The sequence below is a fragment of the Taudactylus pleione genome, unplaced genomic scaffold (genome assembly GCF_031769625.1).
Source record: "Taudactylus pleione unplaced genomic scaffold, aTauple2 ptg000123l, whole genome shotgun sequence".
Classification (NCBI taxonomy): Eukaryota; Metazoa; Chordata; class Amphibia; order Anura; family Myobatrachidae; genus Taudactylus; species Taudactylus pleione.
In genome coordinates, this window is record NW_028284525.1 from 955,001 (window position 1) to 977,146 (window position 22,146).

The 22,146-nt window shown below is 48.4% G+C and overlaps 1 protein-coding gene across 1 annotated transcript in view; it reads right to left on the reverse strand.

The window, feature by feature from the left end:
- CASQ2 (calsequestrin 2) overlaps positions 1-22,146 on the reverse strand; it is a 155,281-nt gene that overhangs the window by 110,270 nt on the left and 22,865 nt on the right. The window contains exon 2 of the mRNA XM_088472447.1: positions 6,127-6,211. Within this exon, the coding sequence (XP_088328573.1) occupies positions 6,127-6,211 (85 nt within the window). The remainder of the gene's footprint in view (positions 1-6,126; positions 6,212-22,146) is intronic.

The following is a 22,146-nucleotide window of genomic DNA, read 5'->3' on the forward strand; positions in this document are numbered from 1 at the left end:
AAGTGAGGATTCGCTATTTTCACCACTCAATATGCCACAAGCAGAATTACATCCCATATGCCTGTGTACGTGAGAGACCAAATGCTATATCTCACTCATTAATGACCAGCTAACGCACAGCCGTATATAACGCACAGCCGTATATAACGCACAGCCATATAACATAATATCACTCTCCAACTATGGGCCGTATTCAATTAGTTTTGCATTTTCAAAATAGTTCCGCCTACCCGACTTTTCGCCTACATCACATGTTTTGGACGCGAAAACTTATCGTGCATGTCCCAGCTTTTCACCATATTCATTGCTAAACAGGCGAAAATGGCAAATGCAGAACAGGCGGAAAGTACTGTCAGATTTGGGGAAATCAGTCTGTACCCCAAAAAAGATGTACTAACATTGGGGATGAAGGTAGAACTGTTCCAATAGCCCTAATAACACTATTTGGGCTACTGAAGTTGTTTAAAATCCTTGTTATTAGCGTCCTTGCACAAGTGGTGAAGAATGGCATAAAGCAGGATTTTTTGGTGATAAGTAGTCATGGGGTGCATGAAAATGGGTACTAGCATCTTCTAATGTCTCTAAAGCAGAGGTTCTCAAACTCGGTCCTCAGGACCCCACACAGGTCACGTTTTCCAGGTCACCCAGCAGGTGCACAGGTGTACTCATTACTCACTGACACATTTCCCAGGTCACCCAGCAGGTGCACAGGTGTAGTCATTACTCACTGACACATTTCCCAGGTCACCCAGCAGGTGCACAGGTGTACTCATTACTCACTGACACATTTCCCAGGTCACCCAGCAGGTACACAGGTGTACTCATTACTCACTGACACATTTCCCAGGTCACCCAGCAGGAGCACAGGTGTATTCATTACTCACTGACACATTTCCCAGGTCACCCAGCAGGGGCACAGGTGTATTCATTACTCACTGACACATTTCCCAGGTCACCCAGCAGGAGCACAGGTGTACTCATTACTCACTGACACATTTCCCAGGTCACCCAGCAGGTGCACATGTGTATTCATTACTCACTGACACATTTCCCAGATCACCCAGCAGGTGCACAGGTGTAATCATTACTCACTGACACATTTCCCAGGTCACCCAGCAGGTGCACAGGTGTAATCATTACTCACTGACACATTTCCCAGGTCACCCAGCAGGTACACAGGTGTAATCATTACTCACTGACACATTTCCCAGGTCACCCAGCAGGTGCACAGGTGTACTCATTACTCACTGACACATTTCCCAGGTCACCCAGCAGGTGCACATGTGTATTCATTACTCACTGACACATTTCCCAGATCACCCAGCAGGTGCACAGGTGTAATCATTACTCACTGACACATTTCCCAGGTCACCCAGCAGGTACACAGGTGTAATCATTACTCACTGACACATTTCCCAGATCACCCAGCAGGTGCACAGGTGTAATCATTACTCACTGACACATTTCCCAGGTCACCCAGCAGGTACACAGGTGTAATCATTACTCACTGACACATTTCCCAGGTCACCCAGCAGGTGCACAGGTGTAATTATTACTCACTGACACATTTCCCAGGTCACCCAGCAGGTGCACAGGTGTAGTCATTACTCACTGACACATTTCCCAGGTCACCCAGCAGGTGCACAGGTGTAATCATTACTCACCGACACATTTCCCAGGTCACCCAGCAGGAGCACAGGTGTAGTCATTACTCACTGACACATTTCCCAGGTCACCCAGCAGGTGCACAGGTGTACTCATTACTCACTGACACATTTCCCAGGTCACCCAGCAGGTGCACAGGTGTATTCATTACTCACTGACACATTTCCCAGGTCACCCAGCAGGAGCACAGGTGTACTCATTACTCACTGACACATTTCCCAGGTCACCCAGCAGGTGCACAGATGTATTCATTACTCACTGACACATTTCCCAGGTCACCCAGCAGGTGCACAGGTGTATTCATTACTCACTGACACATTTCCCAGGTCACCCAGCAGGAGCACAGGTGTACTCATTACTCACTGACACATTTCCCAGGTCACCCAGCAGGAGCACAGGTGTACTCATTACTCACTGACACATTTCCCAGGAGCACAGGTGTTCTCATTACTCACTGACACATTTCCCAGGTCACCCAGCAGGAGCACAGGTGTATTCATTACTCACTGACACATTTCCCAGGTCACCCAGCAGGAGCACAGGTGTACTCATTACTCACTGACACATTTCCCAGGTCACCCAGCAGGAGCACAGGTGTATTCATTACTCACTGACACATTTCCCAGGTCACCCAGCAGGTGCACAGGTGTACTCATTACTCACTGACACATTTCCCAGGTCACCCAGCAGGTGCACAGGTGTATTCATTACTCACTGACACATTTCCCAGGTCACCCAGCAGGTGCACAGGTGTAGTCATTACTCACTGACACATTTCCCAGGTCACCCAGCAGGTGCACAGGTGTAATCATTACTCACTGACACATTTCCCAGGTCACCCAGCAGGAGCACAGGTGTAATCATTACTCACTGACACATTTCCCAGGTCACCCAGCAGGTGCACAGGTGTACTCATTACTCACTGACACATTTCCCAGGTCACCCAGCAGGAGCACAGGTGTATTCATTACTCACTGACACATTTCCCAAGTCACCCAGCAGGTGCACAGGTGTACTCATTACTCACTGACACATTTCCCAGGTCACCCAGCAGGTGCTCAGGTGTAATCATTACTCACTGACACATTTCCCAGGTCACCCAGCAGGTGCACAGGTGTAATCATTACTCACTGACACATTTCCCAGGTCACCCAGCAGGAGCAAAGGTGTATTCATTACTCACTGACACATTTCCCAGGTCACCCAGCAGGAGCACAGGTGTAGTCATTACTAACTAACACATTTCCCAGGTCACCCAGCAGGTGCACAGGTGTAATCATTACTCACTGACACATTTCCCAGGTCACCCAGCAGGAGCACAGGTGTATTCATTACTCACTGACACATTTCCCAGGTCACCCAGCAGGTGCACAGGTGTACTCATTACTCACTGACACATTTCCCAGGTCACCCAGCAGGAGCACAGGTGTACTCATTACTCACTGACACATTTCCCAGGTCACCCAGCAGGAGCACAGGTGTATTCATTAATCAAATTTAAAAGGCGTTTTTTGGGGTGAATTGTCCTTTGGGGGGGGGGGTCACGCTTGGCTTAATGGAGTCCCCTATGGAAGCTGCGGTTCCTGGAGGAGAAAGAAGCTGAAGGCGTGAGGCCTGGCTATATGACCTCCTCCTCCACAGTATCAGACATTGACGAGACCTGTCCAAAGGCGCGGTGTCTAACCAACTGGGAGGTGTTCACCAGTGACCTCTCCAAGCGGGATGTGGGTATTCTGCTGCACCCAGCTGGCAGGTCGCGGCCCTTTGAATAGGTGTCTGAGACTGCGGGAATAGAGATCAAATAAGCGATGGCCCAAGATATATACTTCTTCCAAAAGTACTAGGACACTGACACGGTAATGAAATCACAGGTGCTTGAGGCACTATCACTATGACCTGGTGACAGAATATATGACACACAGGAGCGTCAGACGGGGGTACTAGTGTTGCCCACTGGCGGGGTAGTTGGACGCCCAGTTGCGTCGGAAAGGTGGTAGTAGTATTGCAATCTGGTGAGGTATGCGTACGCACTATTGCGTCAGATAGTGGTATCCGATTTGCACACAGGTGTGGTGTTAGGCGCACTGATGCACAAAGGCTAGCACTTGTAGCGCACACAGGCAGGATGGTACAGACACACTGTGGCTCGAGCTATAGGTATTCGTATCGCACACAGGCAGGATGGTACAGACACACTGTGGCTCGATGTGTTGGGATTTGTAGTGCACACAGGCAGGATGGTACAGACACACTGTGGCTCGAGCTATAGGTATTCGTATCGCACACAGGCAGGATGGTACAGACACACTGTGGCTCGAGGTGTTGGGATTCGTAGCGCACACAGGCAGGATGGTACAGACACACTGTGGCCCGAGCTATAGGTAATCGTAGCGCACACAGGCAGGATGGTACAGACACACTGTGGCTCGAGGTGTTGGGATTTGTAGCGCACACAGGCAGGATGGTACAGACACACTGTGGCCCGAGCTATAGGTATTCGTATCGCACACAGGCAGGATGGTACAGACACACTGTGGCTCAAGGTGTTGGGATTTGTAGCACACACAGGCAGGATGGTACAGATGCACTGTGGCTCGAGGTGTTGGCACTTGATTCACAAGGAGATCGTGTAGGTAACCTGGAACGGGGTATCCTTTCATCCGGAGACTGGCGTTATACCTTAAGGTAGCAGATCATTGGTGGACAGCATCAGCTGACCACCACCACATGCTACCATTGGGTAAAGGTTAATCAGGTGATGTGAACTGTCATGGCTGCGCCAATGACGGCCACCGCAGCAACCAGGTACAGCACAACTCATGGAGGTCCACATGGCTCTAGGTATAATGCTCAGCGTCTTACTCCCCGTCGTACCTGACGTCTGATCACCCAAGGAACCAGGGGAAGCCGGCGCTGTGGTGAGTGACAGCCGATCCTAGGCCGCAACCTGACGGGGGGTGTAACAAGGGTTCTGAGAGGTTTCCCAACATCCAAAATATAGATTTTGCACTTTATTCTCCTGCTATTCTGTGGAGAAAAAGTTTTGCCAATTTCAGTGCCTTGACTTTCCGCATAGGCGAAGACGGAATGGAATTGAATACGGAGATACAGGCTAAATTTTCTCACCTAATTGAATACGTCCCTTTATCAGAGGTGCAATATAAGCTTCTCCTTGGGGAATACAGCAGGTTTAGTGGCCGTAGAAAGCTCTAACTACTATAAAGTGATAATTACAGTGTGAGAACTATGAATATACTATTAGCTATGCTTGGTACGTGAGCCATATAATAACAGATCTTCTCCAGTCTTCCTATAAAAAGTACTCCTAAATCTAATCACAGCTTAACCCTAATTGCACCCTAACCCTAATAACAGCCTAGCCCTAACCCTAATAACAGCCTAGCCCTAACTGCAACCCACAACTGCAGCCTAGCCCTAACCCTTATAACAGAGTAACCCTAACTACAACTCACAATGGCAGACTAGCCCTAACTCTAATAACAGCCTAGCCCTAACTGCAACCCATAACGGCAGCCTAGCCCTAACCCTAATAACAGCCTAACCCTATCTGCAACTCTCAATGGCAGCCTAGCCGTAACTGCAACCTATAGCGGCAGCCTAGCCCTAACTGCAACCCACAGCGGCAGCCTAGCCCTAATCCTAATTACAGCCTAACCCTAACTGCAACCCATAGCAGCAGCCTAACCCTAATTACAGCCTAACCTTAACTGCAACCCATAACAGCAGCCTAGCCCTAACTGCAACCCATAATGGCAGCCTAGCCCTAACCCTATTAACAGCCTAGCCCTAACTGCAACCCATAATGGCAGCCTAGCCCTAACCCTATTAACAGCCTAGCCCTAACTGCAACCAATAACAGCAGCCTAGCCCTAACTGCAACCCATAGCAGCCTAACCCTAATTACAGCTGAACCCTAACTGCAACCCATAACTGCAGCCTAGCCCTAACCTAATAACAGCCTAGCCCTAACTGCAACCCATAACTGCAGCCTAGCCCTAACCCTAATTACAGTCGAACCCTAACTGCAACCCATAACAGCAGCCTAACCCTAATAACAGCCTAGCCCTAACTGCAACCCATAATGGCAGCCTAGCCCTAACCCTAATTACAGCCGAACCCTAACTGTAACCCATAATGGCAGCCTAGCCCTAACCCTAATAACAGCCTAACCCTAACTGCAACCCATAATGGCAGCCTAGCCCTAACACTGATAACAGCCTAGCCCTAACTACAACCCATAATGGCAGCCTAGCCCTAACCCTAATAACAGCCTAGCCCTAACTGCAACCCATAATGGCAGCTTAGCCCTAACCCTAATCACAGCCTAACTCCAGAAGCTGATGGGAGGTGGACCAGGTGCAGAGGCTGCTGGGAGGTGGACCAGGAGCAGAGGCTCTGGTGTTTCAGTGATAGTATATAGACATAATATACAGAACATACCAAGTTTCTTGGCCACCTTTGGATTCTTCTTTGGATCCAGAAGTCCAAAACCAACGTGTTTCTTGTCCAGAACCTGTGCTGCCAGCTGTAAGACACCAGTACAGCATGACAAGACTAATACACTCCATATTAAATAGAGTTCCAATGTAAAGTAACACCCACACTCACTCATTTATGTCCTCTCTCAGAATGGTTACAATCCGGACAGAACCTGAACATCAGTAGTATAACTGCAGCCATAGAGGATCAGCTGTGTGCTCGACCTCCCACATAACCAGCTTCCCACTAATATAAAAATCATTAATTCAGTGTGAAATGATGATGCCAAGGACAGGGAGAGGGACTGCTCCTCTGTGGAGCCCAGAGAGAACATCTGTCATTGCCACCACCATCTATATTCCTCTGCTAAACATGGGAACAACTGTCCTCCCCTATTCCCAGCAGTGAGCAGGAGCATAAAACCTTGCTCTCTCCTCCACCTTATCCCTTGCTTGCTCTCTCCTCCACCTTATCTCTTGCACGCTCTCTCCTCCACCTTATCCCCTGCACGCTCTCTCCTCCACCATATCCCCTGCACGCTCTCTCCTCCACCTTATCCCCTGCTCGCTCTCTCCTCCACCTTATCCCCTGCTCGCTCTCTCCTCCACCTTATCCCCTGCACGCTCTCTCCTCCACCTTATCCCCTGCTCGCTCTCTCCTCCACCTTATCCCCTGCACGCTCTCCACTCCACCTTATCCCCTGCTCGCTCTCTCCTCCACCTTATCCCCTGCACGCTCTCCCCTCCACCTTATCCCCTGCTCGCTCTCTCCTCCACCTTATCCCCTGCACGCTCTCTCCTCCACCATATCCCCTGCACGCTCTCTCCTCCACCATATCCCCTGCACGCTCTCTCCTCCACCATATCCCCTGCACGCTCTCTCCTCCACCTTATCCCCTGCACGCTCTCTCCTCCACCATATCCCCTGCACGCTCTCTCCTTTACCATATCCCCTACACGCTCTCTCCTCCACCATATCCCCTGCACGCTCTCTCCTCCACCTTATCCCCTGCTTGCTCTCTACTCCACATTATCCCCTGCATGCTCTCTCCTCCACCTTATCCCCTACACGCTCTCCCCTCCACCTTATCCCCTGCTCGCTCTCCCCTCCACCTTATCCCCTGCTCGCTCTCTCCTCCACCTTATCCCCTGCTCGCTCTCTCCTCCACCTTATCCCCTGCTCGCTCTCCCCTCCACCTTATCCCCTGCACGCTCTCCCCTCCACCTTATCCCCTGCACGCTCTCTCTTCCACCTTATCCCCTGCTCGCTCTTTCCTCCACCTTATCCCCTGCTCGCTCTCTCCTCCACCTTATCCCCTGCACGCTCTCTCCTCCACCATATCCCCTGCACGCTCTCCCCTCCACCTTATCCCTTGCTCGCTCTCTCCTCCACTTTATCCCCTGCACGCTCTCTCCTCCACCTTATCCCCTGCACGCTCTCTCCTCCACCTTATCCCCTGCACGCTCTCTCCTCCACCTTATCCCCTGCATGCTCTCCTCCAGTACTCTAATGTCACCACTTCAAGCAGCTTCTTAAATGCTTGAAACATTTCTCACCCTCCCCTAGTCATTGTATAGGATCACCATACAGTAATTATAGTGTCAGTCTATAGGATCACCGTACAGTAATTATAGTGTCAGTCTATAGGGTCACCGTACAGTAATTATAGTGTCAGTCTATAGGATCACCATACAGTAATTATAGTGTCATTCTATAGGATCACCATACAGTAATTATAGGGTCATTCTATAGGATCACCGTACAGTAATTATAGTGTCTGTCTATAGGATCACCGTACAGTAATTATAGTGTCAGTCTATAGGATCACCATACAGTAATTATAGTGTCATTCTATAGGATCACCATACAGTAATTATAGGGTCATTCTATAGGATCACCGTACAGTAATTATAGTGTCAGTCTATAGGATCACCGTACAGTAATTATAGTGTCAGTCTATGGGATCACCGTACAGTAATTATAGTGTCAGTCTATAGGATCACCGTACAGTAATTATAGTGTCAGTCTATAGGATCACCGTACAGTAATTATAGTGTCAGTCTATAGGATCACCGTACAGTAATTATAGTGTCAGTCTATAGGATCACCATACAGTAATTATAGTGTCATTGTATAGGATCACCGTACAGTAATTATAGTGTCAGTCTATAGGATCACCGTACAGTAATTATAGTGTCTGTCTATAGGATCACCATACAGTAATTATAGTGTCTGTCTATAGGATCACCATACAGTAATTATAGTGTCATTCTATAGGATCACCATACAGTAATTATAGTGTCAGTCTATAGGATCACCGTACAGTAATTATAGTGTCATTGTATAGGATCACCGTACAGTAATTATAGTGTCAGTCTATAGGATCACCGTACAGTAATTATAGTGTCTGTCTATAGGATCACCATACAGTAATTATAGTGTCTGTCTATAGGAACACCATACAGTAATTATAGTGTCATTCTATAGGATCACCGTACAGTAATTATAGTGTCAGTCTATAGGATCACCATACAGTAATTATAGCATCATTCTATAGGATCACCATACAGTAATTATAGTGATTATGGGCTTTGCCCTGCATGTTGTATAACACATAGCAATGACCTGAGGGTACATTTATTTCTATGACCTGTTCCTTCCAATGTGGTTTTATTTCCCCACAGCAACATTAATATGGTCCCTGATGTGGAATCTATGTCCTTCCCCAGATACACAGACTGATCCCCAGCATACATCACACAGACTGATCCCCAGCATACGTCACACAGACAGATCCCCAGCATACGTCACACAGACGGATCCCCAGCATGTATCACACAGACGGATCCCCAGCATACGTCACACAGACTGATCCCCAGCATACGTCACACAGACTGATCCCCAGCATACGTCACACAGACTGATCCCCAGCATACGTCACACAGACTGATCCCCAGCATACGTCACACAGACTGATCCCCAGCATACGTCACACAGACTGATCCCCAGCATACGTCACACAGACTGATCCCCAGCATACGTCACACAGACTGATCCCCAGCATACGTCACACAGACTGATCCCCAGCATACGTCACACAGACGGATCCCCAGCATGTATCACACAGACTGATCCCCAGCATACGTCACACAGACTGATCCCCAGCATACGTCACACAGACTGATCCCCAGCATACGTCACACAGACTGATCCCCAGCATACGTCACACAGACTGATCCCCAGCATACGTCACACAGACTGATCCCCAGCATACGTCACATAGACTGATCCCCAGCAAACGTCACACAGACTGATCCCCAGCATACATCACACAGACTGATCCCCAGCATACGTCACACAGACTGATCCCCAGCATACGTCACACAGACTGATCCCCAGCATACTTCACACAGACCGATCCCCAGCATACGTCACACAGACCGATCCCCAGCATACGTCACACAGACCGATCCCCAGCATACGTCACACAGACCGATCCCCAGCATACGTCACACAGACCGATCCCCAGCATACGTCACACAGACCGATCCCCAGCATACGTCACACAGACCGATCCCCAGCATACGTCACACAGACCGATCCCCAGCATACGTCACACAGACCGATCCCCAGCATACGTCACACAGACTGATCCCCAGCATACGTCACACAGACTGATCCCCAGCATACGTCACACAGACTGATCCCCAGCATACGTCACACAGACTGATCCCCAGCATACATCACACAGACTGATCCCCAGCATACGTCACACAGACGGATCCCCAGCATACGTCACACAGACTGATCCCCAGCATACGTCACACAGACTGATCCCCAGCATACGTCACACAGACTGATCCCCAGCATACGTCACACAGACTGATCCCCAGCATACGTCACACAGACTGATCCCCAGCATACGTCACACAGACTGATCCCCAGCATGTATCACACAGACTGATCCCCAGCATACGTCACACAGACTGATCCCCAGCATACATCACACAGACTGATCCCCAGCATACGTCACACAGACTGATCCCCAGCATACATCACACAGACTGATCCCCAGCATACGTCACACAGACCGATCCCCAGCATACGTCACACAGACCGATCCCCAGCATACGTCACACAGACCGATCCCCAGCATACATCACACAGACCGATCCCCAGCATACGTCACACAGACCGATCCCCAGCATACGTCACACAGACTGATCCCCAGCATACGTCACACAGACTGATCCCCAGCATACGTCACACAGACCGATCCCCAGCATACGTCACACAGACCGATCCCCAGCATACGTCACACAGACCGATCCCCAGCATACGTCACACAGACCGATCCCCAGCATACGTCACACAGACCGATCCCCAGCATACGTCACACAGACTGATCCCCAGCATACGTCACACAGACTGATCCCCAGCATACGTCACACAGACTGATCCCCAGCATATATCAGCACCAGGCTGTATTCCTGGGGTCCTCTCCCCTCCAAAGAAGGTTTTATTTTTCACTTCAGTGTTTTTGATGCATTTGTGAGCTCTGTGCCTGGTGTTGGCGGTTTTCTAGGTTATTTTGCTGTAAATGGCTGGCGCCTGGCGGCTGTTTCTCCTGGGCGTTCTGTGATCATCACCTGGGCCATTAGTGTTGGGCTTAGGAAGGCTGTGTATCACCATTTCCTATCGCTGGGGTTATATATAGGAGCCTGTTCCACGTGTATTGTCCCATAAACAGTCACTCAGGACAGTTCTTTATTTATCTTCCTCTTCCCCATATTGGGGTCTGTCTGTCTCTCACCTTTGTCTCTCGGGGGCTTCTCCAGCTGTAGTGTACAAGTCACTCTCAGTGAGTCTCCACAGGAGTTAGGTTACCAGAGTGTGACAGCGGGGTGAGGGGTGCAGCTGTTCCCTGTCATTGAGGATCTCTCATGTCAGAGCCTGGGAAGTGAGGAGACAGGTGGGGTGGGCACTAGGGGAGGGGGGTCTGTCTTACTTTCTATTTGCTGATCGCCTCTATTGTTCACTCACTGACCTTGTTATAAGTCCAGTCCAGGACTTGTCTCCTGCCGGTATTCCTCCTGCTCCTGACCATGCTTCTAGGTTGCCGGTTGCTTGGAGACCCAGACGTCAGAGGATGTCACATGTTTCCTCCTAGTGTTGCCTGATTGGCAGCTGATCCTATTTGAACTTCCTGGACTGTCGCCGCCCTGTCGGCTATAGAGTTTTCATGTGGAACTTTTGGTTATGCACCTGCTCTCTGTGCATCCAGACTTCCAGCTATATTTCCTACATGCTGCGTGTATTCTGCTCAACGGCTATTAAGTGAACCAAGTACCCTGGGTCCAAGCAACGCTGTCTCCAGGACCCTCCAGGCCATACAGCTATCCTGCTTCTATACCACGTTTCAAGTAACGCTGTCTGCAGGCCCCTCCAGGCCATACAGCTATCCTGCTTCTATACCACGGTTCAAGCACGCTGTCTACAGAGCCCTCCAGGCCATACAACTATCCTGCTTCTATACCACGGTTCAAGCATCGCTGTCTACAGAGCCCTCCAGGCCATACAGCTATCCTGCTTCTATACCACGGTTCAAGCAATGCTGTCTACAGAGCCTCCAGGCCATACAGCTATCCTGCTTCTATACCACGGTTCAAGCATCGTTGTCTACTGAGCCCTCCAGGCCATACAGCTATCCTGCTTCTATACCACGGTTCAAGCACGCTGTCTACAGAGCTCTCCAGGCCATACAACTATCCTGCTTCTATACCACGGTTCAAGCATCGCTGTCTACAGAGCCCTCCAGGCCATACAGCTATCCTGCTTCTATACCACGGTTCAAGCAATGCTGTCTACAGAGCCTCCAGGCCATACAGCTATCCTGCTTCTATACCACGGTTCAAGCATCGCTGTCTACTGAGCCCTCCAGGCCATACAGCTATCCTGCTTCTATACCACGGTTCAAGCATCGTTGTCTACTGAGCCCTCCAGGCCATACAGCTATCCTGCTTCTATACCACGGTTCAAGCACGCTGTCTACAGAGCCCTCCAGGCCATACAACTATCCTGCTTCTATACCACGGTTCAAGCATCGCTGTCTACAGAGCCCTCCAGGCCATACAGCTATCCTGCTTCTATACCACGGTTCAAGCAATGCTGTCTACAGAGCCTCCAGGCCATACAGCTATCCTGCTTCTATACCACGGTTCAAGCATCGCTGTCTACTGAGCCCTCCAGGCCATACAGCTATCCTGCTTCTATACCACGGTTCAAGCATCGTTGTCTACTGAGCCCTCCAGGCCATACAGCTATCCTGCTTCTATACCACGGTTCAAGCACGCTGTCTACAGAGCCCTCCAGGCCATACAACTATCCTGCTTCTATACCACGGTTCAAGCATCGCTGTCTACAGAGCCCTCCAGGCCATACAGCTATCCTGCTTCTATACCACGGTTCAAGCAATGCTGTCTACAGAGCCTCCAGGCCATACAGCTATCCTGCTTCTATACCACGGTTCAAGCATCGCTGTCTACTGAGCCCTCCAGGCCAAACAGCTATCCTGCTTCTATACCACGGTTCAAGCATCGCTGCCTACAGAGCCTCCAGGCCATACAGCTATCCTGCTTCTATACTACGGTTCAAGCATCGCTGTCTACTGAGCCCTCCAGGCCATACAGCTATCCTGCTTCTATACCACGGTTCAAGCATCGCTGTCTACAGAGCCTCCAGGTCATACAGCTATCCTGCTTCTTCACCACGTTTCAAGCATTGCTGTCTACTAGGCCTCCTGGCCATTTAACAACTTTAGTTTGGACTGTAAACCTATAGAATATTCTATTGACTGTCCTATGGTTTCAGCTCCTTATTGCACCATTGACATGTTGGGTTTTCACTGGTCCATCATATAATTTATTTAGTAAACTGCCATGATTTACCCATACTTCTTGTGTTTGTTCTTCGATGTACCACGTATCTCCAACACCTCCATCTCGGTCCTAGCAATTGCTAGAGGATCGTAACATTATAGCCGACCAAATCTTTGGACTACGATGGAGCATACGCAAAATCCAGCACAAATTCTGGCAGCTCAAATTCAGACTCTTACTCAAAAAGTTAATGAACTCTCACTTAAAGTTGAAGATGTCCGTACCTCCTCGTTACAAGCTGCACTTAAGGAGCCCAAAATGAACTTGCCTGATCGTTTCGCTGGGGACAGAAACTTGTTTGTTAATTTCCGTGAGAGTTGTAAACTTTATTTCCACATGCGTCCAGTCTCTTCTGGTTCTGAGACACAAAGAGTTGGACTTATTATTTCCCTGCTTCAGGGTGATCCGCAAACATGGGCATTTGGACTGCCTTCCTCGCATGTTGCCCTTCAGCCTGTGGATGCCTTTTTCCTTCAGCTGGGCCTGTTGTTTGAAGACCCAGATAAGGTATCACTTGCAGAATCCAAGCTTTGCAGCTTTTTGTCCCTGTTTAAGCGAGCAGAGGATTATTGTTCTGAATTTCGTAGATGGGCAGTGGAATTAGGCTGGAATGATTCGGCTTTGCGTAACCAGTTTCGGATTGGTCTTTCTGAAGAAATAAAGGACATTCTTGTGCAACATTCCCTGGCAAAGACTCTGGATGACTTCATGCAGACAGTTATACGTATTGACCGTCGTTTACGTGAAAGACGGAGAGAGCAGCAGTTGCCTACTATGTCCCCCCGATCTTCTTTGTTGCCTCCTTCACTGGATCGCGAGGAGCCTATGCGAATTGGAGCTTCTTGTCTTTCTCCGGGAGAAAGGCGTAGAAGATGTTCACAAAGTCTCTGTTTGTACTGTGGAGACAAGGCTCATTCTATAAAAGACTGTCCTTTGATATTCGTAAAAAGACAGGGTCTAAGTGTACAGAAGGGATTACACTTAGGTTTAGCCTCAATTTCCTCCAAGAATTCAGTACTTGTTCCTGTATCCATTCATTCAGCTAATAAAGAGTTCAAGACACAGGCTTTTTTGGATAGTGGAGCAGCAGCTAATTTTATGGACTATGCGTTCTTTCAGAAGTTAAAGATTCCTGCAGTTCCATTAGAGCAAGAAGTTTCCATTTGTGGCCTGGATGGAGGCTTAATCCCTAAAGGAACTCTTAAGGTTAAGACACCTCTTATTCGGCTTACCGTAGGTGTTTCACATATTGAACTCATTTCATTTTTTTCATCTGCATAGTCCTTTGGTTCCAATTGTATTGGGCCTTCCGTGGCTAAGATTACACAATCCTTCCATTGACTGGTCCTCTGGGGAGATTATTAAGTGGAGTCCTGAATGTCAGTCCTCATGCCTTTCATTCCCTGTGCGGATGCTACAATGTCCTGAAGTTTCGTCCGCTTGTAGCATTCCTCCTCAATATTTGGATTTTGCTGATGTGTTTTCTAAACAAAAAGCTAATGCATTGCCTCCACATCGACCATATGATTGCGCCATCAATCTTATTCCTGGTTCTAAAGATGTTAAAGCTGACGCTCTCTCCAGAAGTTTCTTCTCTGACCAACAAGTGTCCGTTTCTGAAGAACCCATCATTCCTAAAGATTTCATTCATTTTGCCTTAACCCGGACTCTAGCTGAGACACTCCAGAGATGCCAATCTGAAGCTCCATTGAATGTTCCTGCTCATCTTCTTTTTGGTCCTGAGAGACTTAGGAAAACTGTCCCTTTGGATTTTCATTCTAAAAAAGCCTTTGGTCATCCAGGCATTTCTAAGACTATGGACATTCTCTCCCGTTCTGTCTGGTGGCCATCCTTAGCCAAGATGTCCGTGAGTTTGTGTTAGCATGTGAAGTCTGTGCCCATAATAAGACTCCTTGGACAGCTCCTCCTGGTCTTCTTCTTCCGTTGTCTACACCCAAGAGTATTGCTGACAGGCATCGAAGACCATGTTTTTTGAAAAAGGGAGATGTGGTCTGGCTTTCTACTAAGAATATCAAGCTGTGCCAACCTACTCATAAATTGGGACCTAGATTCATCGGGCCTTTTTGCATCATTGCTCAAGTGAATCCCATCGCTTTCAAGTTGCAACTACCCAATTCTTTACGTATTAAGAACACTTTTTTCATTGTTCTCTCCTCAAACCGTTTTGTTCTTCCACAAGATTTGGAAGTAAGCCTAGTGCCAAACCTGGTCCAGTGACTGTCCATGGTCAACAGGAATTTGTTGTTGAAAGAATTCTGGACTCCAAGTTCTCCAGAGGTAAATTACAGTTTTTGGTTCATTGGAGGGGTTACGGCCCAGAGGAACGTTCCTGGGTTTCGGTAGATGCACTCCATGCTCCCAGACTGAAAAGACTTTTCTTTCAGAAGTTTCCTGATAAACCTGGATCTGGGGGTTCTTCAACCCCGCGTCAAGGGGGGGGGGGGGGGTACTGTTACAAGTCCAGTCCAGGACTTGTCTCCTGCCAGTATTCCTCCTGCTCCTGACCATGTTTCTTGGTTGCCGGCTGCTAGGAGACCCAGACGTCAGAGGATTTCACATGTTTTCTCCTAGTGTTGCCTGATTGGCAGCTGATCCTATTTGAACTTCCTGGACTGTCGCCGCCCTGTCGGCTATAGAGTTTTCATGTGGAACTTTTGGTTATGCACCTGCTCTCTGTGCATCCAGACTTCCAGCTATATTTTCTACATGCTGCGTGTATTCTGCTCAACGGCTTTTAAGTGAACCAAGTACCCTGGGTCCAAGCAACGCTGTCTCCAGGACCCTCCAGGCCATACAGCTATCCTGCTTCTATACCACGTTTCAAGTAACGCTGTCTGCAGGCCCCTCCAGGACATACAGCTATCCTGCTTCTATACCACAATACAAGCATCGCTGTCTACAGAGCCTCCAGGCCATACAGCTATCCTGCTTCTATACCACGGTCCAAGCAACGCTGTCTCCAGGGCCCTCCAGGCCATACAGCTATCCAGCTTCTATACCATGGTTCAAGCATCGCTGTCTACAGAGCCTCCAGGCCATACAGCTATCCTGCTTCTATACCATGGTTCAAGCATCGCTTTCTACAGAGCCTCCAGGCCATACAGCTATCCAGCTTCTATACCACGTTTCTAGCTACGCTGTCTACTAGGCCTTTCAGGCCATACAGCTATCCTGCTTCAACACGTTTCAAACACCGCTGTCTACTAGGCCTCCTGGCCATTTAGCAACTTTAGTTTGGACTGTAAACCTACAGTATATTCTAATGACTGTCCTATGGTTTCAGCTCCTTATTGGACCATTGGCATGTTGTGTTTTCACTGGTCCATCATATCATTTATTTAGTAAACTGCCATGATTTACCCATACTTCTTGTGTCTGTTCTTCAATGTGCCACGTATCTCCAACACCTCCATCTCGGTCCTAGCAATTGTTAGAGGATCGTAACAGACCTCGAGCTTACATGTAACAGAAGAACTATATATACTGTATATGTATGGGTTTTAAGCAAAAGGTGGACACTATATTTGAGCATTCCCTTCATTGGCAGGTGTAGGAAAATTTTCTCCAAAAAGTGAAAACTGTAAAAGATATTGTCCATCTGAAACACTGTTTTAATAAAAGTATATTCTAAAAATCTTTATATTAATGTTGGCCTTGGGCCTATTTTTTGGGTGTCTTTTGGTACGATGGAAACTTTTTTTTTTTTTTTTAGAGCCTCGAGGAGGATTTAGAACAAGCTCAATTGTAACCTATGGACTAATTAGATCACTATTGAAAACGAGCAGGAACATCGGTGACACTGCCTCTTCAGGAGAAAGAAATTGGAACCTATGAGCCTCTGGGGAGAGGATATTGTATTTTACAAACAAATTTACAGTCTGTTTACAATGTGACTGGTAAAGTGACTGGTAACGTGTGGTAAAATGGAAGCGCACCATCAGTAAATATTTAAAAAAAAATGTCAACTAGTCCTACTACAGAGGACTTACCGAAGGGAGCTGCTGGTTTAACCTAGACAGCGCAGGTTAGGATATATATATATATATATATATATATTTATACATTCATACTGCAGCCTGTATTCTATATAGCATATTGCAGTACATACACCTGGAGGAGAGCAAATCCACACAACTCAAATACATTGTTACTAGGTCCAGCACAGTGGGAGGAGTGAGGGAGAATGGCGCGGCAAAAGTGGGCGGTGCAGGGACATGCCGTATGATCGCACCACGCCTGGCTATACAGTGCCGACATCAACAGCATTGTAAAGTGGAGGGCGTGGCTACAATGTTTCCCATATTAGCGACTTTTTACACTAAAATATTGTAATAATCTGCAGAAGGTAGGTATAACAGAGCAATGTTCTGCACATCTCTAGAGAGGTCTGTAGTGTTATAATTTGATGGGTATATCATAGACTTACCTTTATAATTTCCTATCTGGCAGAAGCCCGGAGAGGAGATGCAGGTAGGCGGTGGTGGGGGCGGATCCTATTTGCGTCTTTAGGCCCACCCTCCTGAGACAAAATGCTGTGAATTGTGGATATTTAAATAGGGGTGGGGCCAAATTGCACAATTATCATACAATCGAGTCATTAGCCCCCACCCACTCACATACACTGATTCCAGGTAAGATCAGAGCCGGACCTAGGCATAGGCAGAATAAGCAAATGCCTAGGGCAGCATCTGAGCAGGGGGCACCACTGAGGCTGGATATAAAAAGTGGACGGACTTTTATTTAAGGACTTTTATTTAATGTGGGCAGCGGCGATGGATCCGATCCACGATGCAGGGAGCTCAGGTTCTTAATCTCTCTCCCCCCCTGCAGCTTCTGATCAGATCATTCTGACAGCAGCTGGAAGTGGGAGCCGGAGAGACTGTGGGTCTCATTCAGACCCGCTCGCGAGCGCTGTACGCTCATAAGCGGGTCGATGTTTCCCAAATGCGCATGCGCACGATGGAGGCGCCTCCGTCGTGCGCATGCGCGAGACCCGCCGAGCGACGGGGAAACCGTCGCTCAGGGTCTCGCACCAAAGGGGGCGTGCTGTCAATCATCATCTTTGGTGGGCGCCGGGGGCATGGCTGCCCAGACGGAGGTGTTCCCGTGGGAACGCCTACCGTCTGGGTCCGGCCCCACTGACATCACTAGTGATGTCAGTGGGAGTGCTTTTGGCTCTGATAGAGCCAAAAGCACTCCGGGCTTGCGGCAGACAAGACCCTACCACAAGGGTCTCGTCGCAAGCCCGATGGTCGCGATGGACTTGACCATCGCGACCATCTTTTTGGCCGCTCGCATAAGCTGTGGGTGGTCACCCACAGCTATGCGAGCGGCCAGGAGGCCGCTCCAATTTTAGGTAGGCCGGCCCTGATTCAGAACGAGCGCTCTGGTCAGAGCGTCCGGCTCTGAATCAGGCCCTGTGACCCTGAGCTCCGTGCATCGCTCTGCTTGCTGTACGTCAGGGAGTGAGTTAGAGGCTACAGCAACGTCAGTGTCATCACGTCTGAACGTCTGATCTCCCAGTCAGCCTGCGCGCTGCAGCTTCCAAGAGCACAGAGGGGGCAGAAGAAAGAGTGAGAGAAAAACGGAGAAATGCTTGAGCGGGAAGACGGAGAAGGAAAGGAAGGAGGTACACCCTGACACCTGGACTCTGCAAAACCCCATCTCCTGCTTATTCTGTAGTGTTCCCTGTACATTCATCTCAGCAGCTCATTATATATATAATTAGGGGTGAGCGGGTTCGGTTTTACTCTGATCTTTAAACGGCATTTTATTGGCTATCGCATATCATGTGTTTTGGATAGCCAATATAATAAATCCGAATTTGCGGTAAAGTGGCGATAAAAACCGAGCTTGCACATCCCTAAATTAGTGAAGGTCATGTGACACCATCAATATAAGAATATTTATTGGGGTACTGATATGTAACTGATAATAATTGTTCCCCTTTTGGTGGTTGCGCTCACTTGATAACTATATGTAGGAGATTTCATAAAACTTTTCCTTTGTTGTGGTGCCTCCAATCAGTAGCAGATGGACGGTATACGCTGTAATCTATACCAAACGCCCCATGAATTGTTCAATAAAAGTCCAAATTAAGAAATTTTAAATCTTTTTTCATTCCATCTTAAATATGAATATTCTCCAGTTTCAGTTTGCAACTCACACTAATTCCATCGGAGTTTAGAGACATACGTCCATCAGCTTTATTAACTTTGCAGTGACCAGTATATATCTAATTATTGTATTAAGCACCCCGTGTGCTTCAATCAATTAAGAGTATAAGGGGTCTATGTACTAAGCAGTGTTAGGAGACAGAGTGAAAAGTGATAAGAAAGTAATAAGGTGCCAGCCAATCAGCTCCCAACTGTCATTTTTCAAACACAGCCTGTGAGATGGCAGTTGGGAGCTGATTGACTGGCACCTTATCACTTTCTTATCACTTCTCACTCTGTCTCTTATCACTGCTTAGTACATAGACCCCTTAGTCTGTAAATTGTTTGTTGGTATGGATTTGTTTTTGTTGTGTATACTTCTCAGAGTTGTTACTAGATCTCTGAACATCCTGTGCCCTCCCTGCACCCTTTTGCGCGTGACGTCATGACATCAGGCATTAAGGGGCGGGGCCGCCGGTATTTGAAGCAGGAGCAGGCAGCTGTAACTATGGCAGGGTGCCTGCGTGTAGTGTCCGCGGGACGGCTCTGCGCTCTGTGCATACGCACACCTCTAGTTACAGGCCTGATACATCTGTCATTTGTGGCCTATTAAATATCATTGTCTAATACCTAACCAGAGGTTTCTGTTGATTGTGCTTTCTTCATATGGTCTACCATCACATAGACCTAGGTATCTGTTCATGGGGACATAGGCCACCCTCGGTGTCATTGGGGAATACTCAAATCAAGAAGGAGTCAATCAAGATTTTCCATTTATTAAGTAGGACTTTTATTGAACAATTCATGGGGCATTTGGTATAAATTACACTGATTAGATGTATACCATAGTAATATTTTATTGCAATGAATAGACACTAAACCAGTGGCAAACACAGGATTTTGAAAAGGGGGTTTGCGTGTGTGTGTGTGCAAAAGTCAATCACCAAAGTGTTATTTTTGGTGTCCACGTATAAGCGCTAAACTTGGTGGTGGGATTATCTGCTGGGGGCACCATCCGAAATCATGCCTAGGGCACCAAATTGGTTAGGGCCAACTCTGGGTAAGATTCTCCCCATTCAGCCCACAGGAAGTGTTTGGGATGTGGGAGGAGTGTCTACTGCTCTGGGTGTGCGGGGGGCAACCCAAAAAAACAGGAGCCTCCCTCAGGTTCCGGGAGAGTAGGAAAGTATGCTATATCACTATGGCCATGATGTACTATAGGAAAAATGAGGTAAAAAACAGTTTTCGGGGGTTTTTACCACATTTCCATATGTACTAAGCACCAGCCGCACTTTTGTCGGTGCAGAGGGTAACGCCAGAAAAACCCCACTCCCGACACTTCGCCGCCCTGCACAGGTGACCTGTAGGAAGCTCCGGGTGCTCGGAGGGGGCAGTGTCTCAAGGAGACCCAGTCACCCTGCGTCTGTTACTTCGCAAAGGCCAGCTCTTATCGCAAGAGTTGTCCTTTGCGACACTAATCGCATATGTTAGTACATATGTGATTTGTAAGGTTGCGGTGACTGGTGGAATGGTCAGCGCAACCTTAGTACTTCCTGGCCTAAGTATCTGTTAGTGCGGAGATGAAACAGAGCAATGTTCTGCAGATCTCTAGAGAGGTATTTAATGTAATAATCTGCAGAATATATCACAATGTATCTGTTGGGGTAGATGGAGCAGAGCAATGTTCCGCAGATCTCAGTGATGAGGAGAGGAGAGGGGCAGAGATGAGGAGAGGATAGGCACAGTAATGAGGAGAGGGGCAGTGATGAGGAGAGGAGAGGGGCAGTGATGAGGAGAGGAGAAGTGATGAGGAGAGGATAGGCACAGTGATGAGGAGAGGGGCAGTGATGAGGAGAGGAGAGGGGCAGTGATGAGGAGAGGATAGGCACAGTGATGAGGAGAGGGGCAGTGATGAGGAGAGGATAGGCACAGTAATGAGGAGAGGGGCAGTGATGAGGAGAGGGGCAGTGATGAGGAGAGGATAGGCACAGTAATGAGGAGAGGGGCAGTGATGAGGAGAGGGGAAGTGATGAGGAGAGGATAGGCACAGTAATGAGGAGAGGGGCAGTGATGAGGAGAGGGGCAGTGATGAGGAGAGGATAGGCACAGTAATGAGGAGAGGGGAAGTGATGAGGAGAGGATAGGCACAGTAATGAGGAGAGGGGATGTGATGAGGAGAGGATAGGCACAGTAATGAGGAGTGGGTAAGTGATGAGGAGAGGGGCAGTAATGAGGAGAGGGGCAGTGATGAGAGGATAGGCACAGTAATGAGGAGAGGGGAAGTGATGAGGAAAGGATAGGCACAGTAATGAGGAGAGGGGAAGTGATGAGGAGAGGATAGGCACAGTAATGAGGAGAGGGGCAGTGATGAGGAGAGGATAGGCACAGTAATGAGGAGAGGGGCAGTAATGAGGAGAGGATAGGCACAGTAATGAGGAGAGGGGCAGTGATGAGGAGAGGATATGCACAGTAATGAGGAGGGGGGCAGTGATGAGGAGAGGATAGGCACAGTAATGAGGAGAGGGGAAGTGATGAGGAGAGGATAGGCACAGTAATGAGGAGAGGGGCAGTGGTGAGGAGAGGATAGGCACAGTAATGAGGAGAGGGGCAGTGATGAGGAGAGGATAGGCACAGTAATGAGGAGAGGGGAAGTGATGAGGAGAGGATAGGCACAGTAATGAGGAGAGGGGATGTGATGAGGAGAGGATAGGCACAGTAATGAAGAGAGGGTAAGTGATGAGGAGAGGGTAAGTGATGAGGAGAGGGACAGTAATGAGGAGAGGGGCAGTGATGAGGAGAGGATATGCACAGTAATGAGGAGAGGGGCAGTGATGAGGAGAGGATAGGTACAGTAATGAGGAGAGGGG